The sequence below is a fragment of the Seriola aureovittata genome, chromosome 9 (genome assembly GCF_021018895.1).
Source record: "Seriola aureovittata isolate HTS-2021-v1 ecotype China chromosome 9, ASM2101889v1, whole genome shotgun sequence".
In the NCBI taxonomy this organism is placed as follows: domain Eukaryota; kingdom Metazoa; phylum Chordata; class Actinopteri; order Carangiformes; family Carangidae; genus Seriola; species Seriola aureovittata.
This window is the reverse complement of record NC_079372.1, coordinates 23,431,237-23,451,049: the sequence shown is the minus strand read 5'-3', so window position 1 is coordinate 23,451,049 and position 19,813 is coordinate 23,431,237. Positions and strand designations below refer to the sequence as shown.

The window sequence follows — 19,813 nt, the reverse complement described above, 5'->3', positions numbered from 1 at the left end:
TTGAAGTTACAAACAGCTGCTATTTAACGATATTATTTCATATTATAATAATTTTAGTTGTTTGGATTTATTTGTTACCCTAAACAAATAATATAATTGTGAATCATTATCAGTGTCGTTCTGACCAGTTAAAATGTATTTATAGATCTTTAATTAGCATTAGAAACTTTATGACAGTATTGAAAAAATATTTGTAACCATTATCCAAACACAAATCAGTGAAATCTCAGAAACATATTTGTGTGTTAAGATATAAAATATTAGCTATATACTTGAAAAAATACTCGTGAAAAATCTGAACAATTATTAGTAAAATATGTGAACCATATCAGCTTACTAACAGTGAAATTAATTTGTTGATATCTAATATTTAATTAGGTGAGGAAAAATGTTAACAGGGCTAACCTGCTGACAGGACTCAGACCAGTTTAAACTGTGTCAGTGAATCAGCTCCACTCATTCACTCAGTCATGTTTCTCTTCATGAACATTCAGCTGAGAACCAAATTGAGCTCAGGAGGCGTTTCTGTGTGTGAGTCTATTTCAAGAGTCATCTCTCAGCTTCTTACGCCACTGCCTCTATTTAGCATCCAGTTTCCATGGCAACACGCTCTGTGTTGTTGACTGAGCATCTCTGATTGCTCATGTTTTCATTACTACAACTTTATTACTCCTGGTTCAACAGTCAGCATCTTATTTCACAGTTCTGTTGAACATCTGTTCACTTTTTATTGAAGCTGGAAACAAACTAATAATTACAGCTCAGAGTACAAGTCCAAAAGTATGTGGACAGCTGCAGCATGTTCTGCTGTAACAGCCTCTGTTCTTCTGGTTTCAGCCCCCCTTTCAGGTCTGCAGTGACCTTTAGTCTTTCTGCTGAAAGTCCATGTCTGTTACAGACCAGATCCTGAAGCGTCCTTGCTGAGCCCTGATGCTGCAGTGACCAGGTCGAGTGTTTAAAACTGTCCTGTGGTCGTCCTGCAGTGACCAGGCTGAGTATTTAAAACTGTCCTGTGGTCGTCCTGCAGTCGACCAACAAGTGGAACAGTTTACAAAACGTCTCTTCCTCTGCTGTCTGGGAGGTCAGTCAGTCCCTGCAGCTCCCTCAGGCCCTGAGGAGGAGAAGAAGAGAGCAGCCAATCAGATGTCTCCTAAAATTGCCGTTTATGTTATAAATATTTGTTTAACATTCAAAGAATATTAGTGCAAGTAAAACAATCTTTGTAAAATGTCAGAAAAATATGAATAAAATATCTGAAAAAAAAGAAAACTCAAAACTCAACTATTATCATTATTATAATCATTATTATCCTTATTATTTGTTAATTGAAAAGTGAAAAGTGGATTAATCAGTAATGAAAATAACAGCTCTGAATCATAACTAAATGACATGAAATTGATGATCAGTAATCACCAATAATCAAAGATTGTGTTTTGTCTGTACAAAACAAACCAACCTCAAGCACCATGCGGATGTTGGCTTTTATTTTGGCAGAGTCTTTGGTGAGCTGCTCCGTGAAGCTGAAACACACAATGTTAGCATGGTTAGCATGTAATCAGTCATACCAAAGGTCACAGCTAGTGTTGAGCTAAGACACAACTGAAACTGACACTCTCTGGAGTTTTTATCTGTGACTTTATCTCTTTATTCTTTTTATAATATTTTTTCAAACCCTCACAACTTTATTTTAATTTCTTAAAGCTTCCAAACAAGTCTGCCTGCAGATATAAAACCTCAGAAGAAGAATGAATGACGCTGTAACTCTTGTCCTGTTTTATGTCTGTGAGTTCAGATTGAGATGATGAACTGACGCTGTGAGCTGATTCGTCTTCTTCACGATGAAGCGCAGAGCTTCGTCATGATTCATCTCCACGAAGAAACCATAACCGACCGCCACGAAGATCCTGGACGAGTCCTCCCTGACAGACAGGCGAGAGGGCGGGGTCAAAAACAATCTAATGTGAGCAGCACAAAACTTAAGCAGTCAGATATTAGCAGGAAAAAGATGATATCAATCAGTCAATCAGTCAAATCAATCAACTTGTGATCTTCAGAAGGAGAGCAGGTTGAGCAGCAGTGAAACAGAAACAACAAAACTTAAAGTTCACGAGTTAAACAAGTTAAAGAAGTGATAAATATGTTGAATATGAAAAGAATAAAAATGTTAAATCTTCAGATTACTGATAATCTGATTCAGATAACCTGTTTACTGACAGATGACAGAGGGTTTATATCTGTGTCACTTCATGTGACTCTAACCGACCAACAGGGCACAGGCTCAGGAACCCAAGAGGTCCGGGGCCCGAATCGTCCGGGTCCAGACTCTAACAGGTGACCAGAAGACCTGAAACTGCTGATGTAGGTGATCACTTCTCTTTTAATTAATTGGTGGAGACAGAGACGGGCGGATGGTGGTGTGTCGTCATGGTGATATGACCCCTCTGTCTCAGTGATCAGTGTTATGTTTGTAATTGATCAGTATTGATGGAGTCTATCAGAATGATGAGAATATCAGCAGCTTACACTTCAGCCTGGACGTAGAAGTTACAGCCCAGATCTACATCTGTCTTCAGCTGCTGAGAGCCCGACTCCTGCGCACACACGCACACACAGACACACAGACACGCACACACAGACACACACACACGCACACACATAAAGAAAAGTTTCTCTCTCTTGCCATTTGGGTTTTATTTTCCATCTCATTTTATATGAATGTTTTTAACATGTTTCATGTGAAACACTTGGTTCATGTCATTTCAGTGTGTGTGGGTGTGGGTGTGTGTGTACCTGCAGGCTCTGTATGGTGTTTTTCAGCTGCAGGTACTGAGAGATCTTCTCATAAACCAAGTCTCTCTGCTCCAGCACCTTCCTGCAAAACATCACACACGTGTTCTGGATCAGTTTCCCCAAAATCCCAAAACAACAAAACAACATGTTCAGTCTCTTCACTCGTCTTGGGTGTGGACACTACAAACACTCTCATGTTTCTATGAGTGTTTCCAAAAGCAGGGTGTCAGTATGAGCCTGGTTTCTCACATCACCACTGCTCTGGAGTCCATTATCAGCTACTGGAGAACTAACAAAAGCTTCATTCATGGTCACTTTTACACAAACACAGTTTGTGATATCAGGTTTCATATGTAGAACAACAGGGTAAACAGTCTGCGATAGTGTGAGCTGCTGTTTCCTCCAGTTCCTCTGATCAGCTGATACTGGCCTGAGAAAACCAGAAGACAATAAGAGAAATATCCAACATGGTTTCAGAAGAAAACTGATCAATAATAATTAATAATCTCATTAATAATTTCCACTGGATCTGACCTCAGAAACATCTAATAACAAATACAGGTAAAGAAATCTATTTCAAGTTCTTACACAATGTGACCACAATGCTACCAAAACACACACAGAGCAGGGTCTTTACACCTGGTGTCACTGGTTACACTTTAGAAATGAAGAATAATTTCATATTCAGTCTGGATTTTCAGTGAGGGAGAAGTTCATTTTAAGAATTTATAACCAGATGTTTTTTATGCAGCCATTCAACAGTCATCAGCCTGATGACAGATGGTGACAACAGGGAGTCCAGAGACTTGCCTTTGTGGACCAGTGCCAGCAGAACCACCTCCACATCAATGCAGAGAAATCCATGGAGCTGGTGGAGGAAACACTCCTCTAACAACAGTGAACATCCAGGGAATGGACACAATACAAGACCAGAGCAAACCCCGTCTGCTGAGGAGACTCAGACTCAGGGTCTGACGTCCCTGTGGACTATCAGTACGATGGCCCTGAGAGCTCAACGCACTGCAGCTTAAGAAAACACATTCAAACAGACAAAAAGCAAACAAATTCAGGAAACTTCTTCATCAGTTTGACAACACGTGAGCTGCAAATACTCACAACACAACAGAAGTGTTTCCAGGGGACACTAATATACAACAATACGTACAATATTTTATGACTTTCGAAGTTAAAAGCTTTGAACTACAACTGTGTCCCGGCCGACAGTAATACTTAGACTGTAACAACCCCTGTGTAATCTGCTGGTGTGTTTCTTACTGTAAATCTCTTCTCAGAACATCATTGATGAAGTTTTCATACTGCACAACCTTCTGCTCCACGTTAGCATTAGCATTGGCATCAACCGGCAGAGACATCGTCAACGTTTCCTCTTCTGTCCGTAATGAAGATGAACCCCGGCAGCTGAAGCCCGCTGATTGTCTCACTGGTGTTACGTTAACGTTTCTGACTCGGTATCGACCCACTAACTGTCCGGTTAACTTGCCGAAACCTCATGTAAACACACGTCTCTGCGCCGGAAGTAAATTGCTGTGGCCGAGATTGTACTTCCGGTTTTCAAAATAAAAGCAACAGTACACAGAATTAGAGTAGATAGAATATAAACTACTTAGATTTCTGCAATATCAGAACAAATAGTGTAAGCAGTTGATATTATATTTTGTTTGCGTTTTATACATCGTATTTTTGTTTGTCACTTGATCAAAATATATCTGGTAGCTATATGGTCCAAAAGATTTAAACAAAAAACAAAAAAAAAACATGTTTATTGAATCTAGTCACAGGAAAATGCCAATACATTAATAATCAAGACTATTCATATCATTTCTATTATCATGGTGTTTTTAAACTACTGGCCCATTGACAGACTGTGCAAAATAAGAATTATTTGGTGCAATACTTTGTTTATTAAGATAAAAACAGACACAGATTTAGTAAACATGGATAATGCACAAAGACTGAGGTGGCTGTTTCCATATGAAATATCAGATGGTCAGCTGAAAGGTTTATCTACATAAACTGTAGAGATGTAACAGTTATTCTTAGAGTATAGTTTATTTCAAATCTTTTATAATGTTGTGTCTTCTAAATGAGCTCTGTGATGTCCAAACAAGAAATAGTAACTTCATACAAAGGCTCTGGACAAAGGGCTCCCTTGACCCCCCAGGCCCCTGGGCCTGTGCTCCATAGTCCAACTCATGTTAATGGATAATTACATTCCTATGAATTATTGTTAAATAGCTGAGTCCTGACAAAAATGTTATAAATATCAATAAATTATTGTTCAACATAAATAACTGTAGGTCTTACTGTTTTCTGTCATCATTTAACCGTGATAAAAGTGTTAAATTAACCCACATCTCCGCCAGGTGACGGACAGGTGAGTCTCTTCTACTCGCTCCGGTTCTGCGGCAAGACTATTTTCGTGACGTCACTGTAAACAAACATGGTAGACCACTTACTGCTCTGTGGTTATCGCTAGCTTACTTAACATAAAACTTTTTTTTTTAATCGGGAACAAATGTGTGTGTTATGAAAGACGTTTCTTTAGTTTGTGTATGTGGCGCGTCAGCAGCAGGGTAGAGCAGACGAACATTAGTTGTCGTTGTATCTGGAGTTTAGCTGTGTTAGCTTAGCGAGTAGGTTACCAAGGTAACGTTAGCCATTAGCTGGTTCAGTTCAGGAGCTGTTGGTGTTTTCTTTTCCAAAAAAAGATTTTTCTTTGAAACAGGTTGTTTATTTGCGGTTGTCTTGTACACCGAGTCAAAGCACACAATGATCTTAATTAATTAATCTGGATTAATATTAATAACCGTATGTGTTATTGAGCCGATAAGGGAAAAATCAGTAAATCACCAGATTTGTGAATGAAGTTCCTGTTTTGCTTCAGTATATCTGCTTTTTGGCTTCTGCTCCTCAACTGGAAACTACAACACACCACTTCCGTTTTAAAGTCAGGATTTCAGATCACAGTTTTAGTAGACCAACAACTGAGAATCAAGAATAATTAAACGATGTAGGCCCTCCTGACTCCAGACAAATTAAATTAAGTTATGTTATAGTACAAACAAATCAGTTGCAGTTCAACCTGAAGGACATGAAACAAACCGATGCTCACTATTCACATTTAACAAGCAGCTGTGGCAGAACTTTACCTCAATTCAATTCAGTTTAGATAAGGAAACAGTCTCAACAAGACTATAGATCTGAACAAACTTTCAGTGCTCGACAGTTTTTGGGGACCCAACTCAGTCAGGACTGGTTCACTCTCAGACCTGTATCCAGTGAGACATGGAGCAGTACAGTATTCTGGGTCGGATTGGAGAAGGAGCCCACGGCATCGTCTTCAAAGCCAAACACATCGAGGTAACTGCCCAACAACAACAACAACTATCTATTATTTATGTTCAGAAATAACAGATGAGTCAATTAATCAATTTGCAGATCATTAATTTGTGCACATGTTTAATTGTGTTGTTTTATCAATGATGGATGTATTGATTATGCTGTATTGATCATTGTCTGTCAGACAGGAGAGACAGTGGCTCTGAAGAAAGTGGCTCTGAGGAGGCTAGAGGATGGCATCCCGAACCAGGCTCTGAGGGAGATCAAGGCCCTGCAGGAGATTGAGGACAACCAGCATGTGAGTTCAAGGGGATGTAAGGTCAGAAGTTAGGTTAACTTTAGACTCATTCCTCCTCCTCCTCCTCTTTTTCCTCAGGTAGTGAAGCTGAAGGATGTTTTCCCTCACGGTACAGGCTTTGTCCTGGTGTTTGACTTCATGCTCTCTGACCTGTCTGAGGTCATCAGGAACTCCCAGCGACCTCTAACCCCGGCCCAGGTCAAAGGTTACATGATGATGCTGCTGAAGGGCGTTGCCTTCCTGCATCACAACAACATCATGCACCGGGTGAGAAGCTTCTGTCTATCTCTCCTCCCTTTAACACACATACCCTGACCCTCTGCAGTCACATCATCATCATCATGTGTGTGCGTATGTGCGTGTGTGTTTGTGTAGGACCTGAAGCCAGCAAACCTCCTCATCAGCTCCTCAGGTCATCTGAAGATTGCAGACTTCGGTCTGGCCAGACTGTTCAGTGAGCAGGGAGAGAGGCTGTACAGCCACCAGGTGGCCACCAGGTAACAGACTGAGCTCTGCATCATTATACAGTCAGACACAGACAACACGTCCTGCTACACGGACCAAAACTAAACCAAAGACCCGACATTACCACAAAAACAGCAAAATAAAACAACATCAGAGTCCGAGGTGAACCAGCACCTGTTGATTTTCTGTTTTTCTCGCCAGGTTCACTGTTCAGTTATATCCCTTCATATAGATCCTTTGTCAGTATTGTTATTTTGATATTGTTATTTTTGTGGTTTACTGTTGTTTTCTTTTTATATTCTGAATTACAGAGCAAAGTGTAAACCTTGTTGTGTGTGTGTGTGTGTGTGTGTGTGTGTGTGTGTGTGTGTGTGTGTGTGTGTGTGTGTGTGTGTGGTGCGTGTGTATGTGTGTGCAGGTGGTACAGAGCTCCTGAGCTGCTCTATGGAGCCAGAAAGTACGATGAGGGAGTCGACTTGTGGTGAGAAAACTACAACTACCTCTCATCTTAATACTGAAAGCACTCACTACTACTACTACCATACTGCTACTACTAAAACTATTCATATTGTTTCCTGTGGCTTTGGTCACTTAAAATTCAGAATTGACTGTTTCCTCAAAATTACAGCTAAACGCGATGACCCTATAAATATATTTTATGTTTTAATTGTTACCTGATAATGTAGCATGAGGTTTTCATGTGTAGTCCACTTTTTTTTTTTTTTACCACCATTAAGACTCTTTTATTTTTACTCTGTTTAGAAATCTTGATTTTACATGATTCCTTATTTGACTCCAGGGTTCACAGATTAACTCCACATTTACACTAACCTCTAACAGGCACTATTCCTGTTAAACTGGTGACAGATCCATGTGTGTGTGGTGTGGTGTGGTTGTAATTCATGGGAGAATATGACTACATTTACTCTAGCACAGTACTCCAAAATCCAGAGGAATGCTCTACTTTAAATAATTACTTAAAATAATGAATAGATAATGTTGTGCAGCGCTCAGAGCTGAGCAGCAGGGGCAGTCTAAAGCCACAGCTGTACTGACTGTGTGATAACCTGGTCCAGTATCAGGCAGGTTTACAGAGGAAAGAGCAGCAGGTGAGACGTTCCGTCTCTGTTGTAACAGGAAGTCTCAGGGTCAAAAGATAAATCAGACCTCTGTAAATGTGAATCCTCTGCACATTGTTGATGTCATGAATAAAGTTTAATTTTGTGTTTCAGGGCGGTGGGCTGTATCTTCGGGGAGCTGCTGAACTCGTCTCCTCTGTTTCCTGGAGAGAACGACATTGAACAGCTCTGCTGCGTACTCAGAGTGCTGGGTACACCAACACAAGAGAGCTGGCCTGTACGACACACACACACACACACACAGTTATGATATCTTCAAGTGTGATCACTGCACAGTGTAATTCCACTGATAATAAATGTATGTTTCAAAGACTCAAACCCCAGAACAAAAGCTTTACTGTCTCCGACTCTTTTGACTCTGTTATGATTATAGTTTGAACCTAAGCCACACTTCATTAATTCAATTATACCTGTTTGAATTTCTTTAGTTTCTTTAGTGTTGTTCCAGGTAAAATCCTTATGTGCTGAAAAACTGTGAAAATAAAAATCATCTGGCATCTTGGAAATACTGTAACTGAACCCCATCAGAAACTGTCAACCACCTGATGTTTTAAATATATTATGTGGTAGAAAAGTCAAAATAACAATGAAAAATAAACAAAATTAAAATTCAGGTGATTCCACACAACCATATGATCTTAAAGCTGCAGTTTAAATTAACAATATGAAATTATTTTTTGTTTTCTAATTGAAGTAGATGTTAGAGATGAAACAGACTCACTGTGTTAAAGACTCTCCCTGTCTCTCTCCAGGAGATAGTGGAGCTCCCAGATTACAATAAAATCACCTTTAAGGAGAATCCAGCGATCCCATTGGAGGAGATCGTCCCTGACACGTGCCCTCAGGCTGTTGACCTGCTCTACAAGTTCCTGGTGTATCCATCCAAACAGCGCTGCTCAGCCAGACAGGTAGGAAACAGGAAGTGGACTTCAGGTCTGTGTGATCCAGAGTTAGGAGTTCCTCAGGGTTCGATCTGAGATCCCCTCTTCTTTGTTGTTTTTAGTGTATCAGTGTTTTTATTCACGAAAGAGTCGAGAAACCAAAGAATCATATCAGTCCAGTTCACTCTTTCTGGAACCTTAGAGGTCTCTGCTGATATTACAGGGGTTCATTATTGAATTGCATCATGGGAAGTGTAGGATCCAGTCTTTTTGGAGTTCGACCCATTCTAGAGACTAAAAGCCAGGATCTCTCCACCTCTGCTGCTCAGATTCTGTTTTAATCTGTTTCCCACAACAAAAACAACATGTTTTCCCTCCAAATGTGGCCACACACTTTTACACCTCAAACAACAGGAATCACTTTTTTTACTTTCCATTCAAGTCTCTTTATGATCAAACTGTAAATGTGGATAAAAACCAGGTGGATGGAAACCAACTCACGAGAGTGACTATAATTTATCAACAGAATATTATTCAACAACAATTCCAATAATCAATCTTTCAAATCATTTATCAATAAAACACTCGGTCCAGTTTCTCCAGAGTCATTTTCACTAAACTGAGTCTCTACAAAGTTGGACATTTTCCACAGTTTCCTTACATTTGACAGATGAAATGAATAATATTAGTGAAAAATCCCCATTAGAATTTTCTAAATATTGATTGATGAAATGATTGATGATTTGATTGACATATTGATTGATGAATTGATTGACGTTACTCCTGGTCTCTCATCCTCTCTGCAGGCTCTCCTCCATCCGTACTTCTTCTCCTCTCCCCTCCCTGCTCACCACTCAGAACTGCCCATCCCTCAGAGGGGGGGCCGACCCCCCCGCCAGCGCCTGCAGGCTCCGCCCACTGACTTCTCAGTGGACCTGCCCCTGCAGAACAGTGTGGTTGACCCTGCGTTGCTGCAGGGACATGCATCCTGCCTCTGAACAAACAGATGAACTGACTAATCATCTCTCTCTACACCTTCTTCTACACTTTTATCTGTTGATTTTATTTATTTATCGTGTGTTTCACTGACGTGTTCTTGTTCTTGTTTGTTTCACAACTTTAAATAAAGTTGACTGCAGGATTTTTGCTCTTTACTCACCTCCCAATTTTCAGTAAAAGTAGAACTGCAGTGAAATTATAATAAACTGAGATGATAATTTAATATGACATGAAAGGTTTAATTATGAAGTCACCAAAACTGAGTGTGTGACAGATGGTATAAGGAAAGTGAATGTTATTGAACTCCTCTCAGGTTCAGGTTCAGGATGGAGCTGGAAACCAGTCTGACAGACCATTTAAACATCGTGTCAGTGATAGTATCAGGGCCCTGCCCTTCATACATGGAAGTGTCCACATCAGACTGATGATGATTTGAAGTCTGGATCTTCTGGTTCTTTGAAACTGGAGCTTTTAAAAAGGTTCAGACTGAATGACAGTTACAGATCTGATTTTATATGAGAATCTGCAGGTTATTGAAAAATCATCATGATTATCTGTTATCTATCACATGGCCACATCTCCTCTGTACTGGTCTCTCTCCTCACTGGTTACCATTTTGAAACAGTTTCAAAGAACCAAAAAATCCAGACTCATGTCAAATTTTTATCAAATAATCAATACAATAAAAAATTCAGTTGATATAGTTTCACTTGTCAAACACTGAGGGAACCAGCCCAAAGTCTGTCACCACCCTCACTTCCTCCTCCTCCTCCTGCTCCTCTGTCACCTCAGACCAAGAGTCAGACTCTGTTCTTCATTCAGACCGAGCTGACTGAGCAACTCTTCTTCCTCTGTGAGTATCATTATCATCAACATCACTGCGGGTTAATCATTGTTCTCAGCTCACAGAAAATGGAACAAACAGCTGATTTAGTTTGAAAACGTTTTTCTGTTAATGTTCAGAAGAGATTTAAAACTGATTTACCTTTACAGCCTCTCTCTTTCTTTAACTACCTAATTGTGTTTTATTCATTTTTTCGCTAACAGAGATCCTGTGTGATTAGATGAGATCTCACTCCTGTTTTCTTTTCCCTCCTCTGACACAGTGACATCAGACTGTTCCCAGCTGATTGTTTGCTGATATGACGACTCGATCTGAAACATCAGGCTTCAACACAGAGGTCAGACTCACTCATCATGTTCACTCACTTCTGCCTCTGTCACAGTGACACTGTGGTGCTTTGGTACAGATTTTCACATGTTTCATCCAGCTGAACTAAATATCTGCTCCAGGTCAGGAACCAACACACTTTAGGTTTCTGGTCTGTGAAGGTCTCTGACTTTAGTGACTGAGGTTCTAGTTGACCTGCTTCTACGATTCAGAGAAAAACTGTTATATCCATATCATACTTCAGTACCACTCTCCCACCTGGGGCCGGGTTCACAAAGACAAATAATTCATCCTAAATTCATCCATTGCACAAAGCACTTTAATTTTGACTATCTTAAGTGGGTCTGTGTTACAATGAATTCTGGGTAAATTGAGACTTTTTTCTAAATAAAAAAATGGCTTACCGGGAATCGCATCCAACCACCCAGCTCCATTTATCCCACCTGAAGAATCTAACAGTTACAAGGATGTTTCACTTTAAGAGTGAAACAATAAAAAGAAAAATTTGATTTGTAAAAAAATCTCTGTGGACTCTAAATACTCTTTCCCTTCTTCAAACAATGCTAGCAAACCACAAATTGTGAGCCATGTTTTCCTGTTTCTTGTTGTTGGGTGCTACTGCTCAGCGCAGGTGTCATTGATTGTTACCATGGTAACATTGGTCTTAGGCCTGAGTTAGTCTTGGGGTAAGGTGTCTAATGTTTTTGTCTTAAAATGAGTCAGTCTTTATTGTTGTGAAACAGTCGGACAAACATCGGACTAATCTATGAGCAAAATGAATACTGGACCAACACTACAGACCAGTCTGAAATATCTCTGTGAAACCAGCCGCTGGTCTAAACTAAGCTATAAACCAGTTACACCTCACCCAGAACTCTGCCGCTACCCGAGTGATGATGAGGACCAGAAGTGGAGAACCCATTACACCTGTTATAAGGTCCTTATATTGGTGATCAGCCAGAGTCCATAATGACATTAAAGCTCTTCCTGGTCTTGCAGCAGCTCACCTGTCTGACGTCCATCCAGTCCATGAGCCAGGACTCTCTCAGGTCTCATGAAACACAAATAGATATTCACTATTCTCCTTTGCAGGTTAACCCGACCCCTTCACACACCCTCCTCCAATCACCAATCATGTCTTATGATGCCAGTCACCATGTCATGAGTCCTTGTCACTGGTTGGACGACTCAACTCAATCACTGAGCTCTGCTTACATCACGCCTCCTCCTTCCTCGTCATATGGTGATCCTGCTATGACCACGCCCCCCACCTGCCTCCTCTCCTCAACACCTGGATGGAATAGTTACTATGGCAACTTTTATCCCTCCCCCTCCTCCAACCCTTCTGGTGATTGGATGTTACCCAGCAAGCTGTCATGGGGGCCGGATGGTCTGCCAGGTGAGATATGTACCTGTCTGAGCTGCACCTGTGTGCTCTTGGTCAGAGGATGTTTCATGTTGTTGTTGGTGTGTGTTTTCAGAGCAGCGTGAGTGTGTGAGCTGTGGGACAAGCAATGCCCCCCTATGGAGGAGAGACGCTGTCGGTCGTCACTTGTGTCACACCTGCAGCCTCCAACAGAAGACCAGCAACAAACCACTGCTGAGACCAAAGCGGAAAACTGTAAGATACATACACCAGTGTTTTTGCTAAGCTAGGCTAACAGTTTCCCCCTGCTTCCAGTCTTTGCGCTAAGCTAGGCTAACAGTTTCCCCCGGTTTGGGTTCTCAGACGGTGACTCAGAGAAAAGGGACTCAATGTGTGAACTGTGACACAGTAACAACAACACTGTGGAGGCGAAACAGTGCAGGAGAACCAGTCTGCAACGCCTGTGGCCTGTACTACAAACTACACCAGGTACTGCAAACTGTACTACAACTGTACTACACACTACACCAGGTATTACATCAGGTACTATGACTTTATTACAGAGTACACAGAGTACTGTTGTTGTGTTTCAGGTCAACAGGCCACTGACGATGAAGAAAGATGGAATCCAAACCAGAAACCGTAAAGTGACCAGTAAGAACAAGATGAGCAGGAGAAGCGACAAATCAGAGAAAAAGCAGTCAAGGCTGGCCCCTCCCACTGAGGAGGTCACCTTTCAGTCCTTCACACAGCTGCTGCCCTGTGACCTGTGCACCTCCTCCTCCTCCTCTCTGCAGCTCTGCTGAACATCAGCTATGGAACTATTTTCTTGCTGCTCACAGAATTATAGATCTGAGGAGCTGTAGCACAGAGGCATTGGGTGGATGAATACACCTTTGCGAAGTAGTTCCAGTTTACTTAACACAGGCTCCATCTGTTGTTACTGTTGAAGAAAGTTTGTTTTTGTGTGTAAAAGTGTTTTGACTTGTTACTTGTGCAGAGTTTGTTTATTTCTAATTAACCTGTGACCTGTGTCCTTCACACTGCATTCATATACATGTAAAATAATTACATTCTAGTCGTGAAGTATAGTAACCAAAATCCAGTTGTCGTTAGAGTCCAATGTCTTTCTGATGCATGCTGGGAAATGTGCTCTGCTTCTTTTATTGGACTTTCCCTCTGTTCTGCACTTCTTTATTCTCCCTCTCTCTCTCCTTCACACTGAGGCATTATCCCTGTTTTGTTTTTTTTGTTGTGATTTTTCTGGAAGACCTGTAAATATACATATCTGTTTCCAGTCTTTGTGCTAAGCTAGGCTAAACCTGTGCTCTATTGGACCCTAAGGTGAAACTGATCAGAGTCATTTGACTGTGGATGAGATACAATAAATAGTGAAAATAGTGACTCAGTGTGTGTGTGTGTGTGTGTGTGTGTGTGTGTGTGTTGTGTGTGTGTGTGTGTGTGTGTGTGTGTGTGTGTGTGTGTAAATGAAAACCTGTAAATGTAAATGACACATTTTTTTGGGGGGGGGATAACTGTGTCTGTGAATCATTTCTTGATCTGTCTGTGTGTATTTACCAGGTTTGAATAAAAAGTTGCTAAAGAAGCTTGAAACTTGTGCAGACAAGTTCTTTAAATCTGGACACACACATAATATTATAGATGACTGTTAGTGTTTTAGTGGCATTTAGACTTTATAAAAAACATGAGCAGCTTGACTTGACAAAGGCCACAACACTGAATCTGAACCAACACCTGAAAACTGAGATTTCTGAATTTGATGATTATTATAGTGATTAAACTGAAACTGACACATGATCAGAGACAAGATAAAAAAAATAACATGAGAGATTAAAACCAGATGTGCAAAAGAGACAAGGTGTCACTGCTCTCACTGTCAGTCAGTCAATAAAGAGCTGTGTGAGATAGATTCATACTGAGAATATTAAAGATGTGACGTCTCCTTCATTTCTCTGTTCTCTGACTGCAGCTCTCTCACAGAATGGAGACATAACAATATCACCGAACCTGAATACAGCCCTGAGAACTGTGAGGAGGGAGGAACTCCAGTAGCTGGGGGAGGGAGAGGGAAAGGGGGTTTCATGTGCACATTGACAAACATCTTTAAACACAGCTCACACTCATCTGTATAAAAGCTGAGATCAGTGATTTGCTGAAGCAGAATAAATGACTGAAGCAAACAGGAAGTGAGCTGGAAAACCAAAACCAGGAGCTAAAAGAGGCTGAGGAGCTGCACACACACACACACACACACACATACACACACACGTATACACACATACACAACACACACACACAGACACAACACACACACACAGACAGAGCAGTTGTAACAGAGGCCTCAGGCTGTGAACGAGCATCATGTGTGACAGTGAAGGCAGCATGTTGGTATCACTGGTCTGATTCTAACCCCCCCCACCTCAGAGCCCCTCAGGCTGCCTGCTGGAGGCCGATGTTGTGCAACGCAGGAGGCTTCTGGTTTTCCGGACCCAGAAAAAAAGGCCAAGAGAGGAAAAGGGAGATGAAGAGGGGACGGTTAGTGGTCTGAGGCCGGCCAGAGACTCCCTACCTCTCTCTACCACTGTCTCTCTCTCTCTCTCTCTCTCTCTTTCTCCCTTTCTGTCGGTGATGGCAAAGAATGGCTGATGCATGACACCAGGAGATTAGCAACCACAATACACACACAAATATACATACACACAAGGGCATCCGTTCAGTCGTTAGTGCTGACAACACACACACACACACACGCACACACGCACACACGCACACACACACACACACACACACACACACATACACACACACACACATACACAGAGCAAACGGTTGGTTCAAGGTTGAGAGACGTTGAACAAATCAGACCACAACCTAAACACAGACTCTGGATTCTGGTGGTTTTTCTTTCGTCATATGGATCACAGTCCAGACCCCAGACAGTGTTGCACAGAGCTGTGGAGGGATTATGAGGCAACGGACCCCTGGACACAGACCTCCAACAGCCCATCACTCCTTCCACTGTGGAGCAAGACCCCCAGACTGACAGAGACTCCAGACACAGACTACAGATCCCGGGACCGCATCTCTGTGTGGTTTTTATCTTTACAACAAGAACACTTTCAATAGAGGCTCCGCCCAGTGGTCCTCTGACCTCTTGGGCCCTTGGGCTCACACCTGTTCAATCCATTCAATGATCCACCTCTGGACAGAACCAACAACGTCCTGACGGTGTATCTGCTCTCAGTCTGACCTGCTGCACAGCTGAAGATGTGTTGTTTGTCGTGAGTGTAGCTACTGATCAAAGGTTATGGAGTCATCAGGATCAGGTCTTCATGGATTCATTTGTGGTGAATCCATTACTGCGCTGACTGAGCAGAACAAAGCCCAGTCAATCACAGTGACATGTCTGACTCATCACTGTCACAATCTGGTTTATACAGAAAGCTGTTTCACAAAGACCAAGGGTCCATGTTGTGATGCTGCCTGTTAGCAGCTCTATCTGTATGCTGTCATATGAAGCCTACTGATCACTTTATCATCCACTGTGTGTGTGCGCGCGTGTGTGTGTGTGTGTGTGTGTGTGTGTGTGTGTGTGTGTGTGTGTGTGTGTTCTGGTCCCAGAGTGGATCCTGGTGGTCTGGCTCTGGGGCAGGTTTGTGTGTGAGAAGAACTGAGACTGACATTAAAGTGTTAAATTGTGAAAATAATAAAACTGATAAAGAAGTCAGAGCGCCCTCTGCTGACTCATCACTGTCAGTACAACTCAATCAGTCTCCACCCTTATATTGGCACATTTTGCCTTGAATTTTATGTTTTCATGAAATGATAACACACAGTATACTTAACCACAAGCTATGAGACACACGCATGTACCTGTGATGAACTGGTTAAGGGTGAAACCGGCAGGCTGACCACTCTCTGTGTACAGCTGCACACCTGCTGGGTCCTTAACGCAGCTGAGGTGGCGCCTCTGTGTCTCGATATGTCCTGGATGTGGAGAGAATCCAGCAACGTGACATCCAGGGTGACATGGGAATCCTGGATTAGGAGCGCCCTCAGATTTTCTCTAACTAGTATTAATGAGTATTTTATATTTTAATTTTCCATGTATTATATAATATATAATATATATTAATATATTATATATAATTTGTAGCACACTTCACTTTTCATCAGAACTGAGCTTGTAACCTGTTGTTATGGTTTAATGTTGTTTCTTTTGTGTTTATATATCAAAAACTAATCTCTAAATTATATACAAAAATAAAAAATCAAATTTTCCTGTCTCGTTTTTGTGTGTTTTAGTGTATTTTCTGACGCTTGATGCGGTCAGTGAAGGTAGCAGTAGCACGGAGGCGGAGCAGCGGAGGAGCTCGCGGAGCGGGTGAGACAGAAAAACTGCTAAACTGTTAAACCATTAAAAGAAGCGTGCAAAGGGACAGACAGGTGAGGACAGACAGGTGAGGACAGACATCTGGACAGCAGCTCCGGAGTGTGGAGGAAGACTCCTGTGTGTGTGTGTGTGTGTGTGTGTGTGTGTGTGTGTGTGTGTGTGTGTGTGTGCGTTAGTTAAGGGTATATGTTGTGTTTTGATGTAGTCCGGTTCAGTCCATCCTGTTGGTCTCTCTGAAGTCGATTAAACTACTCTGCTGTTGACTACACATCCCAGCATGCTTTGCCCTGGCAGGGTCTCTAGTTTGTAAAGTTGACCCCAGTTTGCTGGACAGATTTTTCACTGTGGTCGTGACTTGAAGCTTCTTCACCAGGTGCGTACCTGTCCTCTGGGCCACACCTGTGATGAACAGGCTCAACTGAACACTCGAGGAATAGATAATAACTGAGACCATTCAGAAATGATGGACAGGTTGTGTGAGAGTCTGTGTGATTCATAGGAGAATAAACATGTAAACAGTGTTTACGTTCTGAAAGACATTTTTCTGACTGTGGCACAGGAAGATGATGAAGATGACGAGGATGATAAAACAGTTGTCAGTGAACACAACACTACATCACTGAAGTCAGACTTCTTTCACATCTCAACCTTCATCATAAGGCAACAGTGAGAATCACCAGGTGCTCTCAGTTATGAAGCAGTAACATCCTTGTGAATGAACTGGTCAACTGTCAGTTTAACCCAGTGGGTAGGTTAGTTTCACCACTCAGTTAACTCTAGTATCAGTCCTGTTGCTATGGATACCTGCAGGTTAATGAGAGCTGTTGTTTGAGGTCAGCAGGTGTATGATTTCAAAACACAGACAAAGACAGACATTAGATCTTAATTTTCTCTGACATTGAACTCGTCTTCTTCTCATTACAGCTGTTGCAGGTCGTTGGAAACGTCACGTCTGATGACCAATCGATGATCAGCCGACGGCTCAATAACCAAACAGCTTCATTAACCTCAGTGGTGTAAACCAGCTTCACACTCCAATTAGTGTCTGAATAACATGGACTTGGAGGCCCCACCCACTGACAGCAGCACCTACCATCATAGCCACGGTAGCAGAGGGGGGCGGTCCTAATCCTGATTCTGAGATGGGTGAGGTGCAATTTGACTAGCGGTGTGTGTTAATTTTAACTTCAAAAAATCAGGACTAAAGAGGCAGGTAAATATTTAAATTAGTTATTAAAACTTCATTGGATGCAGAAACCTTAATGCTCAGTTTATGGCCTGTGGAGTTCCTCAGGGGTCTGATTTTCGTCCTCTAATGTTTTCAGTCTGAAGGACACTGTACTCCCAGAGGCCTGTATTACGAAGCAGGATTTGAGGTTATCGAGGTAGTGGGGTAAATCACCATGGTAACTGATGCTGAACTCTTAACCTGTTCCAGCACAGATTAACTTCAGAGGATCAGATCAAAACCTGTCAACAGCCAAACTCACAGATCAGATCACTGGAAAACCTGAGTCATCATTCCTACAGGATCCTGAGAGGGACAAAAGAGTTTACAATAGAAAGTGATCAATAATAAAGTGCAGCGGCCCACGTTGGAGTCCAACCTCTGGCACTTTGCGTGATATCACCCTCTCTCTCTGACTCCTGTCTCTTTCATTCTCGCTATTTGAATTAATGCAAATAAAATAACTTACAAAAGAAAAAGTGATGAACCTGGCTGGGACGCGGGTTCATCACTTTTTTCTCTTTAAGTTACTTTTAAACAACAAATTAGCAATTAATCAAATGATGTAGACAGAAATTATGTGGAGTAAACCTGAAGCTGTTTGGGCCCTGGGGGGTTTGGGGTCCCTGGGCAGTTGTCCACTTTGATTGGAGATCCAGCCTTGATTAGGAGAGGTGTGTGGATGCTCATAGTGTTGTACATGTGATTTGTTGTGTTGTATCTTTAGTTGTTTGTCTTTGACAGTGGAGATGATGGAGAACATCCTCTCTGTCTGACCCTCTGTGGCTTTTATTTTTATTGCTACAACAGCTCTGACCCAGCATCAGTTTGGACATCCTGAGGTAGAGGAGAAGGAACTCCAACCAAATTGTGAACCACAGGAAACTCCAAAAAGGAGGGATGTTAGCAACAGTAGAGTGGTTACTGTGGAAACCAGCAGGATGGAGGACGAGAAGGGAGTGAAGAAGAAGGAGGAGGAGAGATGGAGGGAGCTGTTCCCTGAAATAAAGAAGTGTGTGATTGTGAGACTGGACATGATGAAGCTGAAACAAGAGGAGGGGGAGGGAGAGGGGGTGAGGTCAAGTGACCCAGAGCCAGACTCGGATTGGATGGAGCCGTTGGAGCTGGATGATGACAGCAGCAGCGCCGGCAGATTGAGGAGATTCGTGAAACAGGTGGAGTTTCAAATGAACCCTGTCCCTGCTAACAGGCTAAGGAGACCCCGGGGCAGGATGAGAGGGTCTGAACTGCTGAGGCTGAGGCTGTGTGGGAGTCCCGGCAACTACAGCAACCACAGCAACTAAACCCCAGTGTCATCAGTGGAGGAGACAGAGGGGTGAGAAAGTCACCACAGAAGAGGAGGAGGTGGGTGTCCTGTGAGTGTGTGTGTGTGTGTGTGTGTGTGTGTGTGTGTGTGTCACAATCTGGATTATACGGAAAGTTGTTTCACAAAGAGCAAGGGTCCATGTTGTGTTGCTGCCTGTTAGCAGCTCTATCTGTACGCTGTCATATGAAGCTACTGATCACTTCATCATCCGCTGTGTGTGTGTGTGTGTGTGTGTGTGTGTGTGTGTGCGTGGGTGCGTGTGCGTGGGTGTGTCCTGGAGACAATTACTGTAGCAGGAACTAGCACAGAGCTAGTTTTGAGGACTTTGGCAGGTGCCTGTCTGTCTCTGTGATGATACTGATCACTACTCTCTGC

General features: G+C 42.2%; 4 protein-coding genes across 9 annotated transcripts in view; 3 read left to right on the top strand and 1 right to left on the bottom strand.

Moving 5' to 3' along the window:
• Nucleotides 1–134: 134 nt before the first annotated feature.
• Nucleotides 135–4,346, bottom strand: uxt (ubiquitously-expressed, prefoldin-like chaperone). Its single transcript, XM_056383893.1, has 6 exons — nucleotides 4,066–4,346; nucleotides 2,791–2,872; nucleotides 2,524–2,591; nucleotides 1,812–1,919; nucleotides 1,457–1,520; nucleotides 135–1,111 (listed from the first exon to the last, which is right to left on the bottom strand). Exons 1-6 carry the CDS (start codon nucleotides 4,161–4,163, stop codon nucleotides 1,049–1,051), a joined length of 483 nt encoding a protein of 160 aa, XP_056239868.1. The 5' UTR covers nucleotides 4,164–4,346; the 3' UTR covers nucleotides 135–1,048.
• A 901-nt stretch (nucleotides 4,347–5,247) lies between these two features.
• Nucleotides 5,248–10,087, top strand: cdk20 (cyclin dependent kinase 20). The gene is made up of 8 exons (XM_056383873.1): nucleotides 5,248–6,171; nucleotides 6,335–6,448; nucleotides 6,527–6,715; nucleotides 6,824–6,945; nucleotides 7,332–7,394; nucleotides 8,146–8,269; nucleotides 8,805–8,960; nucleotides 9,740–10,087. Exons 1-8 carry the CDS (start codon nucleotides 6,097–6,099, stop codon nucleotides 9,929–9,931), a joined length of 1,035 nt encoding a protein of 344 aa, XP_056239848.1. The 5' UTR covers nucleotides 5,248–6,096; the 3' UTR covers nucleotides 9,932–10,087.
• A 114-nt stretch (nucleotides 10,088–10,201) lies between these two features.
• gata1b (GATA binding protein 1b) lies at nucleotides 10,202–14,061 on the top strand. Of its 2 annotated transcripts, XM_056383875.1 has the most exons (5): nucleotides 10,202–11,113; nucleotides 12,196–12,502; nucleotides 12,585–12,724; nucleotides 12,833–12,958; nucleotides 13,063–14,061. In XM_056383875.1, exons 1-5 carry the CDS (start codon nucleotides 11,075–11,077, stop codon nucleotides 13,273–13,275), a joined length of 825 nt encoding a protein of 274 aa, XP_056239850.1. In that variant the 5' UTR covers nucleotides 10,202–11,074; the 3' UTR covers nucleotides 13,276–14,061. The 2 variants fall into 2 exon arrangements, with proteins under 2 accessions (XP_056239850.1, XP_056239849.1); XM_056383874.1 differs by lacking the exon at nucleotides 10,202–11,113 and having other exon boundaries at nucleotides 12,033–12,502.
• A 2,696-nt stretch (nucleotides 14,062–16,757) lies between these two features.
• The window catches only part of LOC130174647 (uncharacterized), a 6,982-nt gene continuing 3,926 nt past the window's right edge, over nucleotides 16,758–19,813 (top strand). For 3 of the 5 annotated variants that reach the window (XM_056384698.1, XM_056384699.1, XM_056384695.1), the window contains exons 1-3: nucleotides 16,863–16,950; nucleotides 17,808–18,029; nucleotides 18,922–19,476. The gene's annotated coding sequence lies outside the window, so the exon portion shown is untranslated. Of the gene's footprint in view, nucleotides 16,951–17,807; nucleotides 18,030–18,075; nucleotides 18,786–18,921; nucleotides 19,477–19,813 lie in introns of those variants that run through there. The other 2 variants (XM_056384696.1, XM_056384697.1) reach the window with 2 other exon arrangements.

What these genes read in the sequence shown, in the direction of transcription:
- uxt (XM_056383893.1), bottom strand. Translation starts at nt 4,163, where the DNA reads ATGTCTCTGCCGGTTGATGCCAATGCTAATGCTAACGTGGAGCAGAAG. An exon ending in ACACCATACAGAGCCTGCAG is followed by an intron (nt 2,592 to 2,790) that starts GTACACACACAC and finishes GTGTGTGCGCAG; the next exon opens with GAGTCGGGCTCTCAGCAGCT. An exon ending in ACATCCGCATGGTGCTTGAG is followed by an intron (nt 1,112 to 1,456) that starts GTTGGTTTGTTT and finishes TCTCCTCCTCAG; the next exon opens with GGCCTGAGGGAGCTGCAGGG.
- gata1b (XM_056383874.1), top strand. Translation starts at nt 12,073, where the DNA reads ATGACATTAAAGCTCTTCCTGGTCTTGCAGCAGCTCACCTGTCTGACG. An exon ending in TGAGACCAAAGCGGAAAACT is followed by an intron (nt 12,725 to 12,832) that starts GTAAGATACATA and finishes TTGGGTTCTCAG; the next exon opens with ACGGTGACTCAGAGAAAAGG. An exon ending in TGTACTACAAACTACACCAG is followed by an intron (nt 12,959 to 13,062) that starts GTACTGCAAACT and finishes GTTGTGTTTCAG; the next exon opens with GTCAACAGGCCACTGACGAT.
- cdk20 (XM_056383873.1), top strand. Translation starts at nt 6,097, where the DNA reads ATGGAGCAGTACAGTATTCTGGGTCGGATTGGAGAAGGAGCCCACGGC. An exon ending in AGATTGAGGACAACCAGCAT is followed by an intron (nt 6,449 to 6,526) that starts GTGAGTTCAAGG and finishes CTTTTTCCTCAG; the next exon opens with GTAGTGAAGCTGAAGGATGT. An exon ending in GATGAGGGAGTCGACTTGTG is followed by an intron (nt 7,395 to 8,145) that starts GTGAGAAAACTA and finishes TTTGTGTTTCAG; the next exon opens with GGCGGTGGGCTGTATCTTCG.